Genomic DNA, 23,476 nt, shown 5'->3' with positions numbered 1-23,476 from the left:
ATATATGAGTTCAATATGTAAGGGAAATCTAGTTTAGATACATTTCACACAACTCATGTCATAATGTTAAGTCTGAAGTGTAGTTGAACAAGAACAGCAACCTACATTTAATGAAAACTGAAATTTATTTTGAAATTATGTATGTTAAACCACCATACTGATGACATGACGGCATTTAAAATGAGAGGAAAAACATAGCTTGAGAGATTCATATCCTGAATGTCAACCTAAATGTATCTGTAAGTGATAAAATAAAACTAAACAATGGGAGTAAATCACAAAAGAGATAGCTGAAGATACTTAAACATGACAATATGTACACACAAATAAATGAAAAGAGGTAATTACAGTAAAATTCAGATTTCATAATTAATTACAAGGAAGCAACCACATTTCTGTATAGATTAAATAAAAATCTAAAAAATTGCATGATGTGAAAAATCATTTTTACAATGCAATTATTGCATTACACTGATGCTGTCAGTAAAACCTGAACAGTTGACAGTTTTAGTGTAGTGAAGTAGTCCATGCCCATCATATCTCTTCAGTCCAAGAAAAAAATATTATTGAATTGTGTTGCACACAGCCTTTTAACTTCCTCTGTAACACAAACACAATCTTGGTGAGAAATTAGGTAAACAGAAATGTTCTTTATACACAAACTTTAAAATGAACTAAAACAACTGTGATTAAAAGTTAACTAGTAGATTCAATGTTGGTCAGTTAATTTTTACATACCATTCACTTCAATAAGGTTGGCATTCTTCTGGTTCAAAATGACGTACAGCTCCCTCTGATCAGACTTCTTTCCAACAACCCAGTAATCGGTCATCGCTTTAACAATGATTTCCTCGTCCTCATCAACCCTACAAAACATGCACAAGCACTGAGTTTCATTCACTAACCGTGTGGCCTTATGAATATGTCAAGATGATAACTTCATACATAGATATTTAAATCACACACAAGCACATAGATACAGAGAGAGAGAGAGACAAAAAAAAAAAGAGCGGTATAGCTCAAGCTGCTTTTTTACTGCTGTTGCTGCATGTCTTTAGAGATTGTTGTACAGAATTCCCTTATAAGGTAATGGTTCAGGCATGCTTTATGCTAACTAGTAACTTTGGGCATATTGTCACTCATTTAGAATATCCTGAATTTATTAACATTACAACAAGTTAAGGAAAAAGTGTAAGTGTAAAAGTGTGAATTAGGCCGAAATTATTGTGTGCATATAATAATAGATTTAGTTGAGGTCAAAAGTTTACATACACCTTGCAGAATCTGCAAAATGTTCATTATTTTACCAAAATAAGAGGAATCATACAAAATGTATGTTATTTTTTATTTAGTACTGACTTGAATAAGATATTTTACATAAAAGACATTAACATATAGAGAAAATAATAGTTGAATTTATAAGAATTATCCTGTTCAAAAGTTTACATACACGTGATTCTTAATACTGTGTTACATGAATGATCCACATGTTTTTTGTTTTTTTTGATTAGTGATAGTTGTTTATGAGTCCCTTGTTTGTCCTGAACAGTTAAACTGCCCACTGTTCTTCAGAAAAATCCTTAAGGTCCCACAAATTCTTTTTGTGTATTTCAACAAATAACTGAAACAACTGAGGGACTCATATTAAACTATTACAGAAGGTTCAAATGCTCACTGGTGCTTCAGAAGGAAAAACAATGCATTAAGAGCCAGAGCAGTAAACAGAATGAGGATGTGTACATTTTTCAAATTTTGCCTAAATATCATACTTTTTTTTTTTTAGTACCGCCCTTCAGAAGCTACATGAGATACTTTCCTGTTTCCCAGGGGCCTGTTTCATAAAACAAGTTGACCAAATAAGCCAGGCTTATTTCAGTTAGTCTGACTTATTTTGAACCAAATCAACTGACAATAAGTCCGACTAACTGAAGTAAACGTGGCTTGTTTGGTAAACTTGTTTTACGAAACAGCCCCCAGAAGACAAATTAAGTTAAACTTCTCCTGATCTTCAAATTCAAAACGTTTTTACCCCCCGGCTCTTAATGCATTGTGTTTTCTTCTGGAGCATCAGTAAGCATTTAAATCTTCTGTAATAGTTGCATATGAGTCCCTCAGTTGTCTTACATGTGAAGACATGGATCTCAAAATCATACAGTCATTGTTAAAAAGGGATAAAACACTAAAAAGTAAAAAAAAAAAAAAAAAAAAAAAAAAAAAATATATATATATATATATATATATATATATATATAATTAGTTGGACGTGAAGGATTTTTTCTGAAGAACAGTGGGCAGTTTAACTGTTCAGGACAAACAAGGTACACATGAAAAACTTTAATAAAAAAAAACAAAAAAAAAAACAGCTGTGGATCATTCAGGTAACAACACAGTATAAAGAATCAAGCATATGCAAACTTTTGAACGTGGGGTCATTTTTATAAATTCAACTATTATTTTCTCTTGTGGACTATATGTAAACGTCTTTACATATTTAGGTCAGTACTAAATAAATAACATGCATTTTGTATGATCCCTCTTATTTTAGTAAAATAACATTTTGCAGATTCTGCAAGGTATATGTAAACTTTTGACCTCAACTGTACCTCCTGTACTAATAACTCAACAGATTTTTTTTTTTTGCATTATTTGGGTGTTAACTTTTTCCCTATATATTAGTTTATTCCAAATATATTTACAAAATGTATTTCAAATATACAGTGATCTCTTCAACAGACCTGCGGCACTGCTTACCGTGCAAAATCGCAGTTGATGTCTCCAAGGATTTTCATGAGGTCCGGATGGACAGAGGTGAGGGACACGCTGGCCGTCTTGCGCATGTGGATGGTGCTTTTCTCAGCCAAGTTCATGTGGTTGAAGTAGATGAACTTAAACTGAGGCTCTTTCTCTGGCCTACAACAACAGTTTTAAGAGACTTAGTGAAGCTGAGATACAGTATTACCTTCCAGTGTAACATGCATGGAAGAATAAAAGCAGTTACATGTCTTTAAAGTGTGATAAGTGGTATGTAAGTTGATATGAGGGATTGTACCACACAAAACAATACTGCACACCACGCAGGGCTCGGGTAAGATAAGGACACACTGTTTAGATATGATTAATGGATAAGCTCTGGTAACTGCTACTGGAAGAGAGATGATACAGTGGACACTTCTTCATGCATGCAGGTGAGTGAAAGCCTTGTCAATATTTCTGAATGGTTACCTGGGTCACAGGATGACCCAGTCATTTAAGACTGATGCATGTACGAGCAGTGAAGCAGGACTAATTGGATAGTTGCATAGACAGCCAACTTATATATCAATAGTTTAAAAATCCTGTAAACGATTTTTTAGTACCACAAGTAAAAATGTCCCCACTACCTGCTAGACATCATTAAAATAGTTGCGGGAGTGCGATTTAAGGGCTACCATAAAGGCATTGTAAGTGATATCATTTAATGACTTTACAATGACTTTTCTTTATTCAGCAGTTGAAGTGCAGCTCTGGAGTAAAACTGACCCCGATATTCTTCGGTTAATGTTGTACTGCTCACATATGTCAGAGGCCAGCAGGGTGAGTTGGGGACCAACCAGGCTGTCTAGTTGTTCACAAAACTCACGATTCAAATCCACTCCCACTACGGGCACAAAGGGAAGCAGGGTTTGAAAGAAGTTAACATTTTACTGATTTCCAGATAATATGATTACTAAGTCAACTGTTAACAAAACAAGAACTAAAAATTTGTTAAAATTACTTAAGAGCAGACACTTACCATTTACCATGAAGCATACAGCTGCACTCATTGCCTGGATCAGGAATAACATTTAGGTAAATTATGAACTTAGCAGATATGCCTTATTTTCATTAAACAAAATTTTTTAAAATTTTCTAAAAACAAAAATATCAGCCATAAACACTTACTGTTCAACAGACTTAAAAATCAAAAGACTTAAAAATTAAAATCACACTCATCACCTTTACTAAGGAAGTTCAACTGAACAAATAAGCAAATGTTGTATCTCATTTGAATTCGTATTAGTGTCAGTTTGCAAAGTTGTAAATAATAAATGAATAAATGAATAAATTAAATTAAATTAAAATAATAATAATAATGAATTATAATTAATTAAAATAATAATTATTATTATTAATCAATTAAATGAATAGATAATAATAATAATAACAATAACAATAATAATAATACTGCTAAATCAATTAAATGAATAGATAATAATAATTACCATTATTTTATGAAACAATTAAATAAATTAAATTTAATAATAATATTTAAAATAATAATAACAATTTAGTGTTAGTGTCAGTTTGCCCAGGTGTAATAAATACTACTACTACAACTACTACTACTAATTATTATTATTTTAACCAATTAAATAAATACATGCTAATAATTATTAATATTTAGTAGTAGTAACCAATTAAATGAATACATAATAATAATAATAAATTAGTGTAAGTTTCAGTTTGCCCAGGTGTAATAAATATGATTAATAATAATAATAATAATAATAGTAATGTTTTGTAGTAGTAGTAGTAGCAGTATTAACCAATTACATGAATACATAATAATAATAATAATAATAATAATTATTATTATTATTATTATTATTATTAACCAATTAAATGAATACATCATAAAAATAATAATAAACCAATTAAATGAATAGAGAAAATAATAATAATTTGCCTAGTTTGCCCAAGTGTAATAAATAATAATAATAATAATAATAATAATAATAATAATACTGTAATAATAATAACATTATTATTAGTAGTAGTAGTAGTAGTATTTTTTTTTTTTACACCTGGGCAAACTGACACTAACACTAATTCAAATGAGATAAAACATTTGCTTATTTGTTCAGTTGAATACATAATAACAATAATAACAATAATAATAATAACAACAACAACAATATACTTATTTATTAATAATAAATAATTAAAAACATGAATGTTAGATAATTAATCAATGTCATGTTAAGATCATACATTAAAATGCATAAAGAATAACACTTTTGACATTTTCTCTGACCTTGTAAACAATCAAATGTAGCTCTTCATAACTGTCCTCTGTGTTCACAAATATCCTGGGAAATCTGAATTTTGCATCTGGATCTTTAAGATTTGCTGGTCCTGTTAAAAATCTGTTTCCATAACATAATATAACATAAGACGTCATTACAACTCTGAACTTTTCAAGTACACACATTCACATGACCTTTTAAGAAGGCACCAAAATCCACAAATATCACTTTCAGATGATGAATAATCTGTGATTATCTCCCATGACTCTGAATAAATGCCAAGTCACAGTTGTCAGTCCTTACACAGTTTGCTATGATACACTGTCCTGCTACCCTCCAGGGGGTGGCCCGGGGCCTCATGAGTCACAGTTGACCCTCTAAACAGTATGCATTACCCACATTACACACTAAACACATACTAACAAAGACGCTTTGCCAGTTATTCATTGTTCATTGATTAGTCTCTTTTTGACTGATCTCAGGAGAATAATCTATAAATCTTATTGCAATCACTCGAACATGACCCCTCTGTGGCATCATCCACTCGTCGAACAATCAGACGGGCTATTGTGAAGTCTGTTGGGCTTTTGTTTTTTCTTTGCCACCAAAGCAATTAAATTACCCTTGTGCAATCTGATATTTGGCAGTGTTGGTTGAACTGTGTTGTCTTAGCGCTGCGCTTGGCTGCTTGTGTCCCCGAAACATGGAGCCCAAGCAGACAGGCAGAGGGCCAAGAGCCCGCTGTTCCAGCCCTGAGTTCAAAGCAGGAAATATTTGGATACTTGCCTCCCGTAGTGCAACAGATTCCCAGCCACCTCTGGCCTGAGCGGAGAGTCTCTTCCTGCAAGCTGCCGAATGTTTGCACACACACACACACACACACACACACACACACACACACACACACAGATAATTCATAAACACAGATGTAGATGGCACATGACTTTAGAGCACATACAAAAACAAATTACATACTGAATGAATAAGGATTTACATCTTATTTCTTAATATTGTGTTGTTACCTGAATAATCCACAGCTGTGTTTTTTTGTTCAGTGATAGTTGTTCATGAGTCCCTTGTTTGTCCTGAACAGTTAAACTGCCTGCTGTTCTTCAAAAAAAAATCTTTCAGGTCCCACAAATTCTTTGGTTTTTCAGCATTTTTGTGTATTTCAACCCTTTCCAACAATGACTGTATGTATTTGAGATCCATCTTTTCACACTGAGGACAACTGAGGGACTCATATGCAACTATTACAGAAAGTTCAAATGCTCACTGTTGCTCCAGAAGGGGAAACAATGCATTAATTCACACCTTACAGGTGTGTAAACTTTTGAATAGAATGAACACGAGTACATCTTTCTTATTTCGCCTGAATATTATATATTTTTTTCATTTAGTACTGCCCATCAGAAACTACTTTTATGTTTCCCAGAAAACAAAATAAGTTACATTTGCCCTGATCTTCCAATTCAAAAAGTTTTCACTCCCCGGCTCTTACTGCATCGTGTTTCCTGCTGGAGCATCAGTGAGCGTTTAAACCTTCTTTAATGAAAAACCAAAGAATTTGTGGGACCTAAAGACATTTTCTGAAGAACAGTGGGCAGTTTAACTGTTCAGGACAAACAAGGGACACATGAACAACTATCACTAAACAAACAAACAAACAAAAAAAAAAACACAGCTGTGGATCATTCAGGAAACAACACAGTGTACAAGTGTACGTAAACTTTTAAACTTTTCAAATTCAATTATTATTTTCACTTGTGGAGTATATGTAAACATCCTCTATGTGAAATATCTTATTCAGGTAAGTACTAAATAAAAAATAATATGCATTTTGTATGATCCCTCTTATTTTGGTAAAACAACATTTTGCAGATTCTGCAAGGTGTATGTAAACTTCTATAACTTAAACTGTATAATGTCACAAAAAGTTTTGATTTCAAATAAAAGTTGAAAAATGCTTTTGAACATGGTATTTATCAAAGAATCTTGAAAAAGAAGTATCATGGTTTGCACAAAAATATTCTAAAGGATCAAAGGAATAAATTATATTTTAAAATGTTTAAATAGAAAATGTCATAAACCGTATTTTAAATTTCAATAATATTTCACAATATAACTGTTTTACTCTATAATTCAGTGAATGCTGGCTTGTTGAGCACAATTTTATTTTATTTTTTTTTTTTACATTTTTACAAATTTTACTGACTTTAGACTTTGAACATTAGTGTATAAAAAAAAAAAACTTACAGCAATCAATTCACACACATGATATTTGAGAATCTTTGAGGAAAAATTTAATAATAAAAGACGGAATTAAAATGCACTGAAGTGCATTGTCCCTTTTAAAATAGCAAATTAGTTATGATACATTGAAATGCACCCCTAGTGACTACTGTATAAACAGTGTTAGACTAGGGTAAAAAGGGAAATGATTAACATGGCTTATTACATTTATTATGTGTCTAAGGCTTACACATTTACAATATAACAGTACAACATACTAATGCTCATTGTTTCTCTCACCTCGGGTTCAGTGTGTCGTGGGAACAGTGAGGTCGTCAAGTATTTGTAGAGAATTCGCATGTCATCCTGTTCTAGACCACTCCTACAAAATACAGGACAGTACATAAGACTAAAGCTCAAACAAACTTGCTCATTGAAACACATGAAGGTGTTTCAATATTAATGTTAATTGTTTAAATTTCTTGTGTCTTACAAAACTTGGCAGCTGGTAATGTTATCAAACAAGACACTTTAATTACTTTAACAAGTAATTACACAAACAACATTCAACAGGCATAAACACAGGCACTTCTGTGAAAGCAATTTTTAAAAACAAGATATGAAAGTCATGTTGTGAATTCAACAGAGGATTAAAAGTCATATTTTAAGTCTATCTGGATCCCTGTGCCAGACAGGTTGTGATTAAGAAGCTTTGGCTGTGCCGCTTTATTGAGTCCCTGCAGTCTCATCTCTCAGAATTCATGTCCTCTACAGCACTCAGTTATTTAAGGTAAACCTTCATTCATATCACACATTTGCAGTAGGAGTGATGTTTACAAAGCTTTCAGGGCAGCATCCTTCAAAATTGTAATTCGACACAGCTATTACGTTCAAGCTGTAATTAAAATAAAACACAATCATTAATTAACATAAACTAATATTAAACATTCCTCTTTTTATCCTTTTGTGAGCTTGACAGCCACTCTTCACTATTTTTTAAAAGTATGGAAAAGAACAGTGTGAACATTCTGCTAAATAGCTTCTTTTGTGGTTCACAAAATAAATAAAGCCATACAGGTTTGGAATGACATTAAGGTTGAGTTAAAGATTACAGAATTTTAATTTTGGGGGTAAAATATCCTTGTAAGGCGTTATAGATTGACATTCACCAGATCAGCTGGTCGTTGTAGAGAAAGGCCGTGTATTTGACAAGACTCAGGCTCTCTTCTACTCTATTGACAAAAGACTGGATCTTCAGGTAGGTCATCTTGTCAAGAGGAAAAAAGCTGATTCCCCCGAACACATCCAGCAGGTCACATGACTGAAGATGAAGTGTCTGCAGGTACTAAGACAAAGCATACAACAACAATATATTTAATCTTCTCCAGGCTACAGTTACATTTACAATTCCATTACTATCAGATAAAATAAAAAATAAGTATAAATAAGTAAAATATAATATCAGGACTGAACAGTCCAGTCCAGTAGAAACTGTACAACAACACTATGCCTGCAAACGTGGATGAAGTTACCAAAACGTCCCTGATAAGGCTGACGTAATGTAATTTGACAACTTGACGTGCTGAGATGCAGCCTTGGTGTGACTTTGCACAGCAGTCAGTGACATTTAACCTAAGGCACAAATTGCACTTTCACTGAGAGCTTCAGGGCACAGCTCAGGTTAGGGAGGGGGTGACGCGAAGGGTTTCCCTTGACCTAAGCTGAATTATTCAAACAGGTGAGTAAGCATGATGCCCTCAGCAAGGAAATCTGAACCAAAGAACCAATAAGACAAACACGGACAAATGAGATTGTTGGGCCTCCTTTTCATATATGCATCTCACACTGACCATTTTGCACAAATGTGTTCACTATGATAACAGAAACAAAGCAAAACATCACATAGAAATCTGAACTATGAAATATCTTAGCAATGCATTTTTCCCTTAACTGTGGGAGTTTCAATGCATATGCATGAAAAGTCTGGCAAAAAAGCACTCATAGCAGGACAACAGTATGACTATAAAGAAAAGCCTAAAATTAATGGTTATCCCTTTTAAAACATGCATATGCATGTACCAAACAGACTAACGGTATACACTGTCTACCTTTTATCTGATTAAAGGATTGAGTTCTCTTAATTAATACTTTATTTACCCTGTAAAAGAACTTTTCAAGCTTTTGGGTGAGCAGTTCCACTCCACCAGCCTCAAATGCCCTGCTGAATGTGCCGTTGAAGAGCTAAAGATCAACAACAACAACAACAACAACATCAGCTGTTTGTAAAAATGAGTAAATAATTTATTAAATTTATTAAAAATGGCAAATAGATAAAAATAAAAAGTGTTTACCTTATACATGCTGTAGCACTGTTGTAACACAGACCCATAAACTGAATCCTAGAACACAAAGAGGAGAACAACTCAGTCAACACTACAACAAAGCCTACACTACCAATCAAAGGTGTAGGGTCGGTGTTTTTTTTTTTTAATATAAATTCCTTTGATACTATGCATTTATTTGTTAATGCAGTAAAAATGGCAATTTTGTAAAATATTATTCTAATTTAAAAGTAATTTCTACTTTAAGAAAATTTTAAAATGGCAGTTATATTTCTGTGATGGCTAAGAAGAATTTTTACAGCCATTATTCCAGTCTTCAATGTCACATTATTTCTCATAAATCATTCTAATATGCTGACATGGTGTTTAAGATGTCTTATTATTATCAATGCAAAAAAACAGTTTCTTTGCATAAAAAAAAATCTGTTTTTACTGTCAGTTTTATGGGTTTTTGCTGAATAAAAGTCTCACTGAGAAAAAAAAATAAATCTCACTGAGCCCAAATGGTAGTGAAGATTAGTGCACACCAGCCTGAATATTACCTTCTGTAGGACATATAAAATAAAAATGCCTTATTTAAATATTTTTAACTAGCATTCCATACATTACTTACTATAATCTCTTCCTCTTGGTATTCTACAGTGGGTGGTTTTCCGTCTTTGTTGGGTTTTTCAACCATTGGATTCCGTACAACCTTAAGAGAGGAATCGAAAGTTGCTTAATACATACTTTAGCAGCACTGTCTGGTTAGTTGGATTTTATTCTGTCTTTGTTTAACATTTGGATTGAAACTAAATCTCTACAACACATCACTGATCCATAGATGTACCATGACCATCCAGTAATTCTCCTCCGGCTCATGGAAAAACTGTCGGTTCTTCTGAGTGTGGAGTGATTTGGCTGGTTTTGTTGGACAGAAGGTTCTGTAAATAAGAAAATCTCTCATTTATGCCTGTCTCTGTATGTTTTTTTTTTTGATCCCACCTTTGATTCCATTATCAGTAAAGCGCTAACCTGGTGAACTGAACGATGGCCTCACAGAGTCCAACATTGCGAATCTTTTCGTTCTTCTCTATTTCAATCGGGTGGTAAAACAGGATTTTCTTTTCCTCCTACAAAGTACAATAACAGCTCTATAAACATATGATTAACATACAGTAACCAAAACATAACTTCTGCAACCATTTGTTCAGCTTTCATATTATTACCATGCCCAGACAGATTCTGTAGACATTTGATATATTTGCTGTGGAGATTTTGATGATTTTGTGTGTGTGTGTGTAAACAGTGGATTTAAACATCCATTTATACAGAACTGAGAGTACACTTTTACAACTTCTGTGGCCTCACATTTAGTTGTTTGACTAGTTACTTAAAATTTCTAAATAAACAGGATTTACCTCGCCCTCACGTGGTCCAAACTTAGGGTTATAGATGAAAAAACTGAGCAAAGATGGTGTGTATTGTTTCTCTTGCATTCCAGATGCCATTCTTGGGCTTATCAGAAGATGACATGTAGTGGGAATAAAAAGCAGATAATTAACACATCACATATGGTTTAAGAATAATTCATATTTAGACCTTAAGCATTTGATGAAAATACCTGATCATCAGCATTAGTGTGATCTGTGTCTACGGTTCCCTCTTTTTTCATTGAGTCTGGCGTGCATGCCTTTGATCTGTAAACAAAATAAACTTTATTGGGACTGTCATCAAAGGACACAGTGAAACAATTTCAGGAACAAGCATAAATAGACAACTTCGAACAATTAAGATATACAGTACTGTACAAAAGTTTTAGGCCACTAGTATTTTCACCAGCTAAAAAATGGTTTAAAGTAAGTTATTTCTATCTTTTGCTGTAGTGTGTCAGTAAAAAATATCGGTTTACATTTCCAAACATTCTGTTTGCCATTTATTGTAATAATCTAGTGATATTTTTGTTTGCACAAGGAGTCTGCCAACAGCCAGTGCTCCACACTAATCTAATCTCATCATCATCCAGTCTTCCTGGAATGACATGAAGACACAGAACAAACTGAAACAGAGTAAATCCAGAAGAACTGTGGCAACGTCTCCAAGATGCTTCAAGAGACCTACCTGCAAAGCTACCTGAAAGATTTGGCGCAAGTGCACCTAGGGCAAAAGCTGCTGTAAACGCAAAGAATGGTCGCACCAAATGTTGATTTCATTTAGTTAATAGAAGGTAATTGATAAAGAAAATCTATTTATGACAGCATCCTCATTTTACAGCATTTTTACACAAGTGCCTAAAACTTTTAACAGTGCTGCAGCTTTGCAGGTAGGTTTCTTGAAGCATCCTGGAGACTTTGTCACAGTTCTTCTGGATTTAGTCTGTCTGAGTTTGTTCTGTTTCTTCATGTCATTCCAGACAGACAGTCAGATCTCTGTGCAGAGCACTCGCTGTTGTCAGACTCCTTGTGCAAACAAAAATCTCACTGGATTTTTACAATTAATGGCAAAATGAATGTTTGAAAATGTAATCTGATATTTCCTACTGACACACTACAGCAAAAGACCGACTTTAGCTGACTTTAAACCATTTTTTAGCTGATGAAAATACTAGTGGCCTAAGACTTTTGCACAGCACTGTAGCTATAAATCACTTTACTAATTTTAGATTATATGTACAAATTGTGAAAGCTACAACGTAAAATATGTTTATACTTTTATAATACTTTATATTTTTAGACATGCACCAAGCTATTCTTCATATACACATTTGAGCTTACGGGCAACAGCTGAATTTAACATATTTGTTACAATTGTGTAATTAATAATTTAATTTAAGAAGAATATGAGAAAAGCGAAAAAACTGTGACTAAACTGTTTTCTTTTCTACTTTTCATATGCATGGCTCCCGAGAGTAGTTAGTTGCTTCTTAGACTAGTAAACAAGACAAACAGATATATAATTACGTACTTTACCTATACAGCTAGAAACGTGAATTTGATAACTGAGGCAAATAAACAAAAACGGAACCAAAACAATTTCACTTTCCATTAAAATAGTGACGGTGGTTCAGACAAATTAGCCTATTACTTACAAGCTAGCTGGTTAGCTACAGCATTAATCTGACTGTTTCATGTCGCGTTTCAAACGCGACAACTGTCACAAAGGGTGTTCCACCAAATGGTGCTTACCTGTTACAGCATGACAACAGAAACAAAGTGCTTGATATGTTATCTCATGAGGGAAAACAGAGCTGAGATCAATGAAAAAGATGTACTTCCTGCTCTTGACAGTCGCCTGTGTGTTACAGCTGTATCCGATCGGGTAGATTACATCCGCAGTTCCGTTTCACTATTAGTCCTGCCATTCAGTATTTCTCCCATCAAACCCTATTACGTGTAAAGAAATTAATAGAACTTATAAAAGGATTTGTAAAATTATGTAGGCTCGCATGTAATATAAAAGGTTATATTATGTTATAGTCCTGTCATGCGCATGTACCTATTTCGACCCTCACGAAAATTAATCATGGTTTTACTGTTTACGTTTTTTTTTTTTTTTTTTTTTTTTTGGCACATTGATTACCATTTGTATAACCACAGTTTCACTAACGTAACAAATTCCATGGTTAAACTGTGGTTAGTATAGCAAAACTATGGTTAATTTGTGATCACCATGGTTTAACTATAGTAGTTTTATGGTTTTAATTGTAGTAAAACCATGGTTAATTTTCGTAAGGGGAGAGTCTTGTGACACTTGCCAGCTGTTTCTTCACTATTTCATCCGGTTCTCGCAAACATTTACTCAGATTTTCTGACCATGCAAGTCAAAAAAAAAGGTTTTCAAAAACATTTGTAGAAAGGAAACAGCAGAATGATTTTACAAATGTCAACAAATATCATATTTAAGGAAAAGAATATTTTAGGCTCACACAAATAATAGTGCACCATATCTTTAAGTTTCCTTAAAGTTGCCTGTCCCTTTAATAACAGTTTTTTGAACACATTATTGGAGCCTACATCCTTTTTTTTATTCATTTTTTATTCATTTAGTCTACAATGACCTCTCAGGTAGTAATACTTGACTTTCACCTATGCTGGGTATTGTTTTGCTTTGCAGTATTTTATGATTTCAGCTAGCTGACAATGTGTGTAACAGCCTATTTAACAATGTTACTTGTAAAGCTGTTTTTTTTTTCAGGGTACATGTTATCTGAACAGACTTCACAGTATCTTTCAGGCAGATTTATAATAATATTTTATTATCATATAATTATATTATATAATTATTATATATTTTGTCCTGCCCTCGTTTACGAAAATTAACCATTGTTTTACTACAAATAAAACAAAAAAAAACATGGTTACTATAGTTAAACCATGGTAAACACACATTAACCATTGTTTTGCTACACTAACCACAGTTCAACCATGGTATCTGTAGTAAAACTGTGGTTATACAAATGGTAGTCAATATGGCAAAAAACCTTGGTTACTACACATTTACTATGATTAAACCATGGTTAATTTTAGTGACCGTGCTGAGAATATGTGGATATCTGCAAAAAATGAATTGATTCTTTATTTCTTTGGATGTTGGATCAGTTCAGTAATTCACCAGCCCAGTGATTACAGATATTGGCTTGTAAACTGAAAATTGCTAGTTTAACAATACTAATGCTGTTATATTTGAACATGTGACCTCTGGCTGAATAATATTGAGGATAAGCTTTGTAGTATAATTGCTGTATAAGCTCTCCCATTAGTTGTTTGTTAAATCTAACATATTGGGTCATCCATGCACTGGGATTATCTCAGTGGAGCTGATGCTATTGAGGCACATGTTTGCCTGGCTCATTTTGGTCTCTGGCTTCACTGCAGAAACGGATAATCAGAAGCCAGGATTGATGCAGCATTTTCAATTCCATTGTTCTAATGGGCTAAGCGGTAACCTGAGCGGGATATCCTTGCCATTCACTATTGAGAGGCCCTCTTCACTGAAACTTACACCTGCTCTCAGTGTCTGTACCTTTTGTGCCTACTTAGTCTGCTTTACATTTGAACTCCCTTGTTTTAAGGCTTTGGTTACATCTAGGATTTGAAGGTTTATATTTTGCAGTGAACTATGTTGTATTTATTTATTAGGGGAAAAAAGAGATTAAAATGCATTGCTTGCAACTATTAACAAAGGACCAAATTAAATTACTAAAAGCTACAGTTGAGGTCAAAAGTTTACACCCCCCTTTCAGAATCATTACAAATGTTATTTATTTGACCAAAATAAGAGGGATCATACAAAATGCGTGTTATTGTTTGTTTAGTACTGACCTGAATAAGACATTTCTCATAAAAGATGTTTACTTATAATCCACAAGAGAGAATAATAGTTGAATTTATAAAAATGATGCGGTTTACATCCCCTTGATTCTTAATACTGTGTTGTTACCTGAATGATCCACAGCTTTAGTGATAGTTGTTCATGTGCTTGTCCTTGTTTGTCCTGAACAGTTAAACTGCCTGCTGTTCTTCAGAAGAATCCTTCAGGTCCCACAAATTCTTTGGTTTTCCAGCATTTTTGTGTATTTGAACCCTTTCCAAAAATGACTATGATTTTGAGATCCATCTTTTCACACTGAGGACAAGTGAGGGACTCATATGCAACTATTATAGAAGGTTCAAAGCACAATCATTCATATTATGTAGAATCTTAAATATTAAAAAAATATTTTTATATTAAAATATTTAATATTTCATATAAAAAAAAAAACACATCTTTATACACTGCTGCAGTTATATAATTGTCATAATAGTTAAATAGCAATGATGAAATGTGTAAAGAGGTTAAACTTGCTTTCTGAAATGGTATCAAGTGACTTTACTTAGCTGCTCTTACAATTCAGTTTTTTCAGATATACTGCATACATACAAGTAAAAGTGCATTTTCTTTGTTTTGTGCTTATGTGCAGTGCACAGATTAATAAAGCTCAAAGCTAAACATCATACAGTTGAAAAAGTTTAAAGTTTATACACAGTCACATACTGGTGGTTTCTTGTGTAGAAATGCTGCAACTTGTATGCAAATATCACAGAATCTATATGTCTTAAAATTATATGTGCATTAACCTAAAGAAGATTTAAGACACAGTGAACCAGATGCATAAGTTTAGTGACTTTATTTTATTTTCCCTGAACAGTTTTGTCATTGGTCATTTGGGGTGAATGTGGGACAACAAAACAGACACATGTATTCAAAAGTCAAGTACATTTACTTTACATGCTGATTCTTCTTTTTTGAAAAGAAATCAGGTGTAAAAAGTAAAATGAAAGATGAGGCTGCAGTGTTTATAGCCGGGGGCTCAAGGAGTCTTTCAGGATAACACCATAGTCTGGAACTCTGCAGAGAAAGAGGAACATCAGAATTTAAAGACAAGACTTTTCTGTATAGTTCTTACTTAAGTGTTTGAGTATGTGCTAAAGAGGTGATTTGATCAAAATAAACAAAAATGAATAAGGCTAAAATAAAGAGCTTACTTTGAGCTTTTTTTTCTCAGTAATTTGCATGACACTTTTAGACTTTGTATTGTCTCAGTGTATGCATAACCGTTACTCAGGATTGAAATAATAATTTGAGCCGACCCTGATCTTTGATCCTCTTACGCAATGCAGTGATATATTTTTTTCACAAGAGTTTCCATGATCTAAGACAGCTATTAAATCTCAGCACATCTCTGAGTAATGATCAGAGAAATTACATAACAGACAAGCAAAGGACATAAAAATACAGATTTAACAAAGTAAAAATGCAAAATACCAGGTTTTCCATCATTTTCTGAAATCTAAAAACTCTGCATACAAAGTGGCAGAACATGTAGATGCATAAAACACAGTACGTCAGAAAAGAAAAAATCAGGCACAATCTTATGAGAAAACATTACCGTCTACTCCAATCCGGCCATCGCTATCATCATCTGCCGCTGTAAGGAGGCTCTTAATCTCCTTTTCTGTCAGGGTTCGTGCCCCCGGGAAAAATCGCTGGAGAAAGAACCTGATTCACACAAATCCATTAATGAGAAGAATGAAGTGCTGCACAGCCATCACTGCTCATCACTGAACTATGACTCTCCCACTTCAAGCAGCTCAGCATTTTAACCCAGTCATATACAGCTGAATTCATCAATCAAATGATCAAATATGATCTCTTTCACCTGTCCTGGCTAAAATGTGAGCTAAAAATGCAACCATTCAAATGACTGTTGTGAATGTCACCCCGGGTTCTAGTTCTGCTGATGTCATTACATAATGCAGATAAGTCACATAAAGCAGGGACAAAAAAAAACATAATGACAGCATCTCCATGGATTACATTTGGAAAGGACTTAGCTTAAATGGAACTCTGGTATTATCAGGTAAGACATGGACATTTAATGTATAGCTTTAAACAAAAGTAATTCTGTTTATGCACCGGATTTCATGTATATCTATTACAAGCATAGTATTAGAAATGCTTTCTCTGAACAACATATTGAAGCCATAAAATCTTTAGAAAACATGCCTCGCGTAACATAACCACAACAACATAGTCTATGACTTTATGTCAGTACATTTTGTGGGTTTTAGAACATTAGCAAACACTGAAATCACATCATGTCATTGTTTGTGATGTATTACACGTGAATTCAATATCAGCCGATATGACATACTTGAGCTCAGCCTCCTCAATAAATCCACTGTTATCCTCATCTATGATGCGGAAGACATCCTTCACCTCTTGGGGAGTTTTCTGGCTCAGGCCACAAAGTTGGAAGAACTTTTTATAACAAAAGGAATCTGGAGCTGTTAGACAAAAAGCAACAAAAATGAGAATTGTTGTCATTATTGTCTCAACATGAGGTCATTCAAATATGTCTCAACATTGTTATTAATGATATAGAACATACCTTGGCAGTCTTTGACAGCATTTTCAATGGCCTCAGCTGAGAGGATGGAAGTAAGTGACATATTCAGACTGTTGGAGAAAAAAAGTATTATTTTTTTTATATATATATTTTTGTTAATTTTGTTACTCTTTATTAATTTATTATAAAAAATATTCTAATTATGTATTTTTAAATATGTTATAGACAGAAATAAAATATAATGAATTTAATTAAAATTCATTAAATTCAAAGAATTCGTAGAAATTAGAGCAACGTCGAAATTAAAGAAACATTAAAGCCAGATGCTTACGCTACAATATCCTATTTATTCTAGTTTACGTTCTGTCACTCGCCTATTTGTTAAAAAAGAACATTTCAAACTTTAAACGAATTCAATAAAATCCAAAACAGATGTAGCCCAGATACACGTAACACTGATAGCCGAGACCAGCAGTTATAAAGTATAGTAAATGCTATTTAATGGCAAGCGGAAAGCAGCATCTGACCTGTGAAGATTGCTCCTCGCGCTGATCCAGAGTAGAGGTAAGGCTGTGTGATAGCGCCTCTCATCCACTGACAACTTATATATATGTACATGCTAATGGGACGGACAATGAGAGATGCTTGGGTTACCTGTGCGTGTATCAAATTCGTGTTGCAAGGTTCGACTTGAATTTCTTGCCTAACTAATTATCCTTTACTATTTAAATGAGCCTCGGACCTAATGCACACACACACACACACACACACACACACACACACACACAAGTACCTGCACTTCGTCCTAATATTGTGCGTACTTGAGTGAAAAGAAACGCTCCGGTGTGTGTGTGTGTGTGTGTGTACTTGTTTTTGCTACATTGTGGGGACCAAATGTCCCCACAAGGATAGTAAAACCTGAAATTTTTGACATCGTGGGGACCGGCTTGTGGTCCCCATGGGTACAAAAGCTTATAAATCATACAGGATGAGATTTTTTGAGAAAGTAAAAATGCAGAAAGTTTTCTGTAAGGGTTAGGTTTAGGGGTAGTGTTAGGGTAAGGGGATAGAAAATACAGTGTGGACAGTATACAAACCATTGCGCCTCTGGAGAGTCCCCACAAAGATAATGAACCAGACTGTGTGTGTGTGTGTGCGTGTTGTAACAAGGGTGTTGCTATGTAGAAATTGGATATTTAAATAAATAAATGCATTATATAATAATACATTCAAATTCATTCATGTATGTTGTAATGTGTGCGTGTGTATCTCCAGTATATATACACAGAACAGGTTATTTGTCTCGCTAGTTATCATAATTACTTAATTTTTCTCAGTTAAGTGTATTCACCTTTTATCACTTTATCATCATAGCACTAAACTAATTAGGTTAAAGAGGTGATTTCATATAGTCAACCCTGCGATGTTATGTTTTTTTCTTTTTTTTAATTAAACAAAACTGGATATTTGTATTAATGATCAGCATTACATTAAAATGTTTACTCTGTTACTTTATTTAAGGGAATAGCTATATATCACAACATATTTTACGGTTTTCACATTTGTGACCCTGGATCACAAAACCAGTCTAAAGTAGCACATATATTTGCAGCAATAGCCAGCAATACATTGTATGGGTCAATGATAATGATTTTTCTTTTATGCCAAAAATAATTAGGATATTATGTAAAACTCATGTTCCATGAAGATATTTTGTGAATTTCCTACTGTAAATATATCAAAACTTAATATGCAATAAAACTTAAAATTAGCAGTATGCATTTGGACAACATAAAGGTGATTTTCTATAATATTTTGATTTTTTTGCACCCTCAGATTCCAGATTTTCAAATTGTTGTATCTCGGCCAAATATTGTTCTATATGCCTGGTTTTGTTTATTATGTATTAAAATATTTAACATTTTAAAATTAACTTGATGCATAAAATCATGTTATAAAAATATGTAGATGTAAAATTAAAAAGTTTCCACTTTGTGAACACTTGTATTGCTTATGTATTTCTTGTGAACTGTTTGACCTCTGTTGTGTGAATTACCTTTGATCTGTTTCACAAGAGTTAGTTAGCACATCACACATTTTGCGCTCTATACCAGTTAATTAATAACAATACTGTAAGATACAGTATTGGATTCTGATGTACAAGTTGTTTTACAATTATACATGTTTGCTCAGACTCTCACTGTATGCTTGATTTAATGCCAAGGTTAATTTTGCAACTTAAAACATTTAATGAGATTCAATTTGTCTTAGCTTTAAACAAGTAGTCAGGAGTCCAATCCACTTAGGAAGACACTGAGACTAATCATCTACTTGTGCAACTTGACACTTTTCTCTTACTTTGTCACTAATCTGACCGATATCCGAAAGAGTAATGATTGAGCTTTCAGACAAAGAATTTTCCGAATCATTTGCTGTTCAGGAAAATCAGTCAGAATTCAAAGTACATAGTATATGTATAGCAAAGATAATCAACAACTTCTGTTATTGTGTAAGAACTAAATAGTTAAAATGGCTATACCTAAATGTCTCTATAAAAGCATTTGTGTCAAAATCCACCACAGTTTGCATCTTGTAATGCCATAGATCAAATTAAAAAGTGCATTAAAGATTTTTTTTTAAGCGTGTAGAAATCTACTGGAAATTGATGAAGAAATGGCATTACCAAGAGCCTTTGGCCTGTCATGGAAAGGGGAAGACAAGACATTGGAGCCACCTAGCCAACAAACCAATACACTCTAATGTCACTGAACTGACTGGTAGTGTTACGGTATAGTGATCTATCCATTTACATTCTCTAATTTGTTGGTACAGTACTACTGTCGTTTGTTGAGTTCGCAATTTAAATGAATGAGAAATTAAAAATGAAACAAATGACAAATAAAATTAAAAAAACACATTTCAGACAGGACTACACTGTCGTTTGAATCAGTGAAGTATGTATAAAAAGTTTATATAGTTGAGAGGCTGCTGGCATTTTCAAATCCGTATAAATTATGGCGCTAGACACCACCTAGTGGCGGCCACATTGTACATCAAGATACCAGTTTGGTTCACCCTGCGTTCTAATGTACGTAATAAATAAACAAACAAACATTAATTTAACATAATGTGTAACAATGTAACATTAAACCCTAATGTGCATAACTAATTGTAACGGGTCACATGTGCTTTGTGTTTGCTTTAGTTTGACCCGGAGTTTTCACTGTTTCTAGTTTCCTTTGTCTGTATTAATTAGTTATGATGGTTACTTTTGGTTTAATTGGTTTGTTTCAGTGTATTTAAGCTCTGTGCTTTCTTCTGTTGATCCTTTACTGTGTTCTTTTGTTAAATAAACACATATTACTGCTTTTGGGCCTCCACCTCATCTTTATTGCAATCAATTGTGACCCTGATAACAAAAAAAAAAAGATTTTTTTTTAATGGAAAAAAACATGTTAAAGTGTAACACTAGATGTCAATGTACAGTTTTTACTGAATGTACGATTTACAGTTTTTTATGAAATGTCCCATTATATCTGTATCTCATTTTTATAGTCTTTTACCAGAATTTGTTTTTTTATGATCTTTTACCAGACTTTTTTTGCAGTTTATACTGTGTTATAACTTTCTATACTATGTTTACCGTCTTTTAATCTGTCTGATCCTCACAAAGCCATTGCTAATGTAAAGCTAAGCTTTAATGGCAGTGAAATGTAATATTTATAAAGCAAGAGAACACTCAAAAATGAAAAATAGTATTTATTTTCTCATTGTCCTTTCCCAAAAACAGCATCAAAGATTTTACAGAAACCAACATGCATATCTACAACGTGAAAGACCTTGTGACGTTGACAGTCAATGTGGACAGGGTGCATCATGGGAGCGGACAGTTAGAACTGTGTATAAAAGCCACCCCGATAAAAAAGTGGAGATCTCAGACTACAATACTGGTTTTCAGCAAAAGTTGTTGGTCAGGTGCCATTTATGCCTTGACCAAGGCAGCAAACTCTGTAAAATTAAAGAGAAAGAATTGATCAGAATAGGAAAGCAGGAGGAGGAATACTATTTCAGCAATTCGCAGTTGCAAATTCCTCACCATCAACTCCAATCTTGCCATCACCATCAGAGTCTCCAGCTTTCAGGAAGGCCTTTGTCTCTGCATCAGTGAGTGCCCTGGCGCCAGCAGAGAAGTTCTGCAGGAACAGCCTAAAGAGCACAAAACGTTTAGCTCATTTAAAAGTAATAAAAGTAATTCATTTAATATGAAAACATGATTTAAGACCAGACTTACTTAAGCTCATCCTCCTCAATGAAGCCGCTCTTGTCCTGGTCAATGACAGCAAAGGCCTTCTTGATGTCATCGGGAGTCTTGCCAGACAGACCAACCTTGGCGAAGAAGCTCTTGTAGTCGAAGGAGTCAGCAGCTGGAAGATAATTTCATCAAGTTCAGCATAACGTAGGAGATAAATGGAAGAAGGACTACAGCAAGAACATTTGGGTCTTGAAAAACATGAGCTCCGTACACTAACAAATGATGTTTACATTGATGTTGACACCCTAAAATGAAAATTCCATCATCGTTTACTCACCCTCATGTTGTTCCAGATCCACATGACTTTCTTTTCTCCGTGGAGCACAGAAGGAGATGTTAGGCAGAGTGACAGTCTCAGTCACCATTCACTTTCACTGCATCTTAGTCCATACATGAAAGTGAATAGTGACTGAGGCTGTCAGTCCCTATAGCATTCTGCCTTTTGTGTTCCACGGAAAAAAGAAAGTCATGCGGCTTTGGAACAACATGAAACTGATGTTCTCGCTTTAGCTTGTAGGTCAATGGGACGGTCCAGAAACATGCAGGTTACCTTGGCAGGCCTGCAGGGCTGCAGTGATGTCAGCCTCAGTCAGAATACCAGCGAATGCCATGATTAGCCTAAAAAATGGCAGAGGTTTAATTTTTAAGCTTGAATTTATGCATATATATATAGTTATTTGAATGCATACAGAATTATACATATACATATCAATTTAATTTAAAAACTGTCACAATCCTCCATCCATATAACAGATCATCAGAAATTATTTTCTCCCATATTCTTCTCAGTAGTCATAATAATTGCATGTTATGATAAATCCCTCCCAGTCCTGGTGTAATCAAACCGCCTAATAAAGAGTGATATCCCAACATGTCCAAACTCCAAGACAAATTATTCCCAAGCCAGGTGGCCGAGACTTAATAGATCAACACATCCTCTCCAGATCAGTCATTAAGGCTGTTGTTGTCTGTCGTTTTTCTCTCTTCCTTGCAAGATATTGTGAGCTCTTGTAGTTTCATCTGTGAAGACACTCACCTCTGGTTGTCCTTAGGGTTTGGGTTTGGATTCGCAGGGATGAAACTGGCTACTGCAGTGAGCACCAACTCCGTGGCTTCCACCTTATATACTACTACTCAACCGAAATATAAGGCATAATGTAATGGACACCGCATGACGGGCAGTTGGTTGAAAAACTTGTCCAGTAGTCAGGCTGTTCTATTTATATGCACTTAAATGAAGATGCATAAAAGGTACGTATGTATAAGTCCTTAATATCGCGTCGGCTAATAATATACGATGCTGATATAGATGAAAACGTTCTGTAGTATGTATCAGAAGATGAGCGGAAAGAGTTAAGGTCATTTTGCCTGAGATAAACTCTGCAGTTGTGTAACTGGAGCAAATCATCTTACTCGCTTTGGAGCTTCAAGAGGAAGCGCGTAATTCACAGATGAACCCATAATACTTTTTTCCGCCGTTACTTGTTTTCTTTGGAAATATGAGGTAAATGCAAACTCACAGGGCATCGTAGCTCTTGTAGCTTGTTTTTATTTGACATGAACATATAGGCTAGTCAATGATTTCAGCTGTTGGTCCTTCTTTCTATAACGCCTTCTTGTCAGCGTCACGTCTGATTTGAAATAAATTCTTAAAACCGACAGCTATTGTGTGAATTGC

The 23,476-nt window shown here is 34.1% G+C and overlaps 3 protein-coding genes across 3 annotated transcripts; all 3 read right to left on the bottom strand.

Moving 5' to 3' along the window:
- Positions 1–106: 106 nt before the first annotated feature.
- Positions 107–12,916, bottom strand: ccz1 (CCZ1 homolog, vacuolar protein trafficking and biogenesis associated). Its single transcript, XM_051124946.1, has 17 exons — positions 12,784–12,916; positions 11,223–11,298; positions 11,020–11,116; positions 10,634–10,731; positions 10,449–10,542; positions 10,233–10,313; positions 9,629–9,676; positions 9,435–9,518; positions 8,447–8,622; positions 7,578–7,659; positions 5,832–5,893; positions 5,054–5,165; positions 3,773–3,806; positions 3,520–3,637; positions 2,752–2,910; positions 739–866; positions 107–600 (listed from the first exon to the last, which is right to left on the bottom strand). The coding sequence occupies exons 2-17, from the start codon at positions 11,234–11,236 to the stop codon at positions 545–547; spliced, it is 1,443 nt and encodes a 480-aa protein (XP_050980903.1). The 5' UTR covers positions 11,237–11,298; positions 12,784–12,916; the 3' UTR covers positions 107–544.
- Positions 12,917–15,749: 2,833 nt separating this feature from the next.
- Positions 15,750–18,179, bottom strand: pvalb9 (parvalbumin 9). The gene is made up of 5 exons (XM_051123679.1): positions 18,014–18,179; positions 17,529–17,596; positions 17,292–17,424; positions 16,527–16,636; positions 15,750–15,985 (listed from the first exon to the last, which is right to left on the bottom strand). The coding sequence occupies exons 2-5, from the start codon at positions 17,587–17,589 to the stop codon at positions 15,960–15,962; spliced, it is 330 nt and encodes a 109-aa protein (XP_050979636.1). The 5' UTR covers positions 17,590–17,596; positions 18,014–18,179; the 3' UTR covers positions 15,750–15,959.
- A 3,053-nt stretch (positions 18,180–21,232) lies between these two features.
- LOC127174615 (parvalbumin alpha) lies at positions 21,233–22,970 on the bottom strand. The gene is made up of 5 exons (XM_051125122.1): positions 22,835–22,970; positions 22,349–22,416; positions 21,778–21,910; positions 21,583–21,692; positions 21,233–21,494 (listed from the first exon to the last, which is right to left on the bottom strand). The coding sequence occupies exons 2-5, from the start codon at positions 22,407–22,409 to the stop codon at positions 21,469–21,471; spliced, it is 330 nt and encodes a 109-aa protein (XP_050981079.1). The 5' UTR covers positions 22,410–22,416; positions 22,835–22,970; the 3' UTR covers positions 21,233–21,468.
- Between the last annotated feature and the right edge of the window lie 506 nt (positions 22,971–23,476).

Source organism: Labeo rohita, chromosome 12 (assembly GCF_022985175.1).
Source record: "Labeo rohita strain BAU-BD-2019 chromosome 12, IGBB_LRoh.1.0, whole genome shotgun sequence".
In the NCBI taxonomy this organism is placed as follows: domain Eukaryota; kingdom Metazoa; phylum Chordata; class Actinopteri; order Cypriniformes; family Cyprinidae; genus Labeo; species Labeo rohita.
The sequence above is the reverse complement of the archived record's forward strand: the minus strand, read 5'-3'. Positions and strand labels throughout refer to the sequence as shown.

Excerpts from the sequence above, each read along its gene's own strand:
- pvalb9 (XM_051123679.1), bottom strand. The coding sequence starts at position 17,589 with ATGTCACTTACTTCCATCCTCTCAGCTGAGGCCATTGAAAATGCTGTC. Across the intron at positions 17,425-17,528 it reads TGCTGTCAAAGACTGCCAAG|CTCCAGATTCCTTTTGTTAT; the intron begins GTATGTTCTATA and ends TTTGTCTAACAG. Across the intron at positions 16,637-17,291 it reads ATTGAGGAGGCTGAGCTCAA|GTTCTTTCTCCAGCGATTTT; the intron begins GTATGTCATATC and ends TGTGTGAATCAG.
- ccz1 (XM_051124946.1), bottom strand. Across the intron at positions 9,519-9,628 it reads AGTGCTACAGCATGTATAAG|CTCTTCAACGGCACATTCAG; the intron begins GTAAACACTTTT and ends GTTGATCTTTAG. Across the intron at positions 3,807-5,053 it reads TACATTTGATTGTTTACAAG|GCAATGAGTGCAGCTGTATG; the intron begins GTCAGAGAAAAT and ends TTCCTGATCCAG.
- LOC127174615 (XM_051125122.1), bottom strand. The coding sequence starts at position 22,409 with ATGGCATTCGCTGGTATTCTGACTGAGGCTGACATCACTGCAGCCCTG. Across the intron at positions 21,911-22,348 it reads AGCCCTGCAGGCCTGCCAAG|CTGCTGACTCCTTCGACTAC; the intron begins GTAACCTGCATG and ends ATTATCTTCCAG. Across the intron at positions 21,495-21,582 it reads TGGCAAGATTGGAGTTGATG|AGTTTGCTGCCTTGGTCAAG; the intron begins GTGAGGAATTTG and ends TTAATTTTACAG.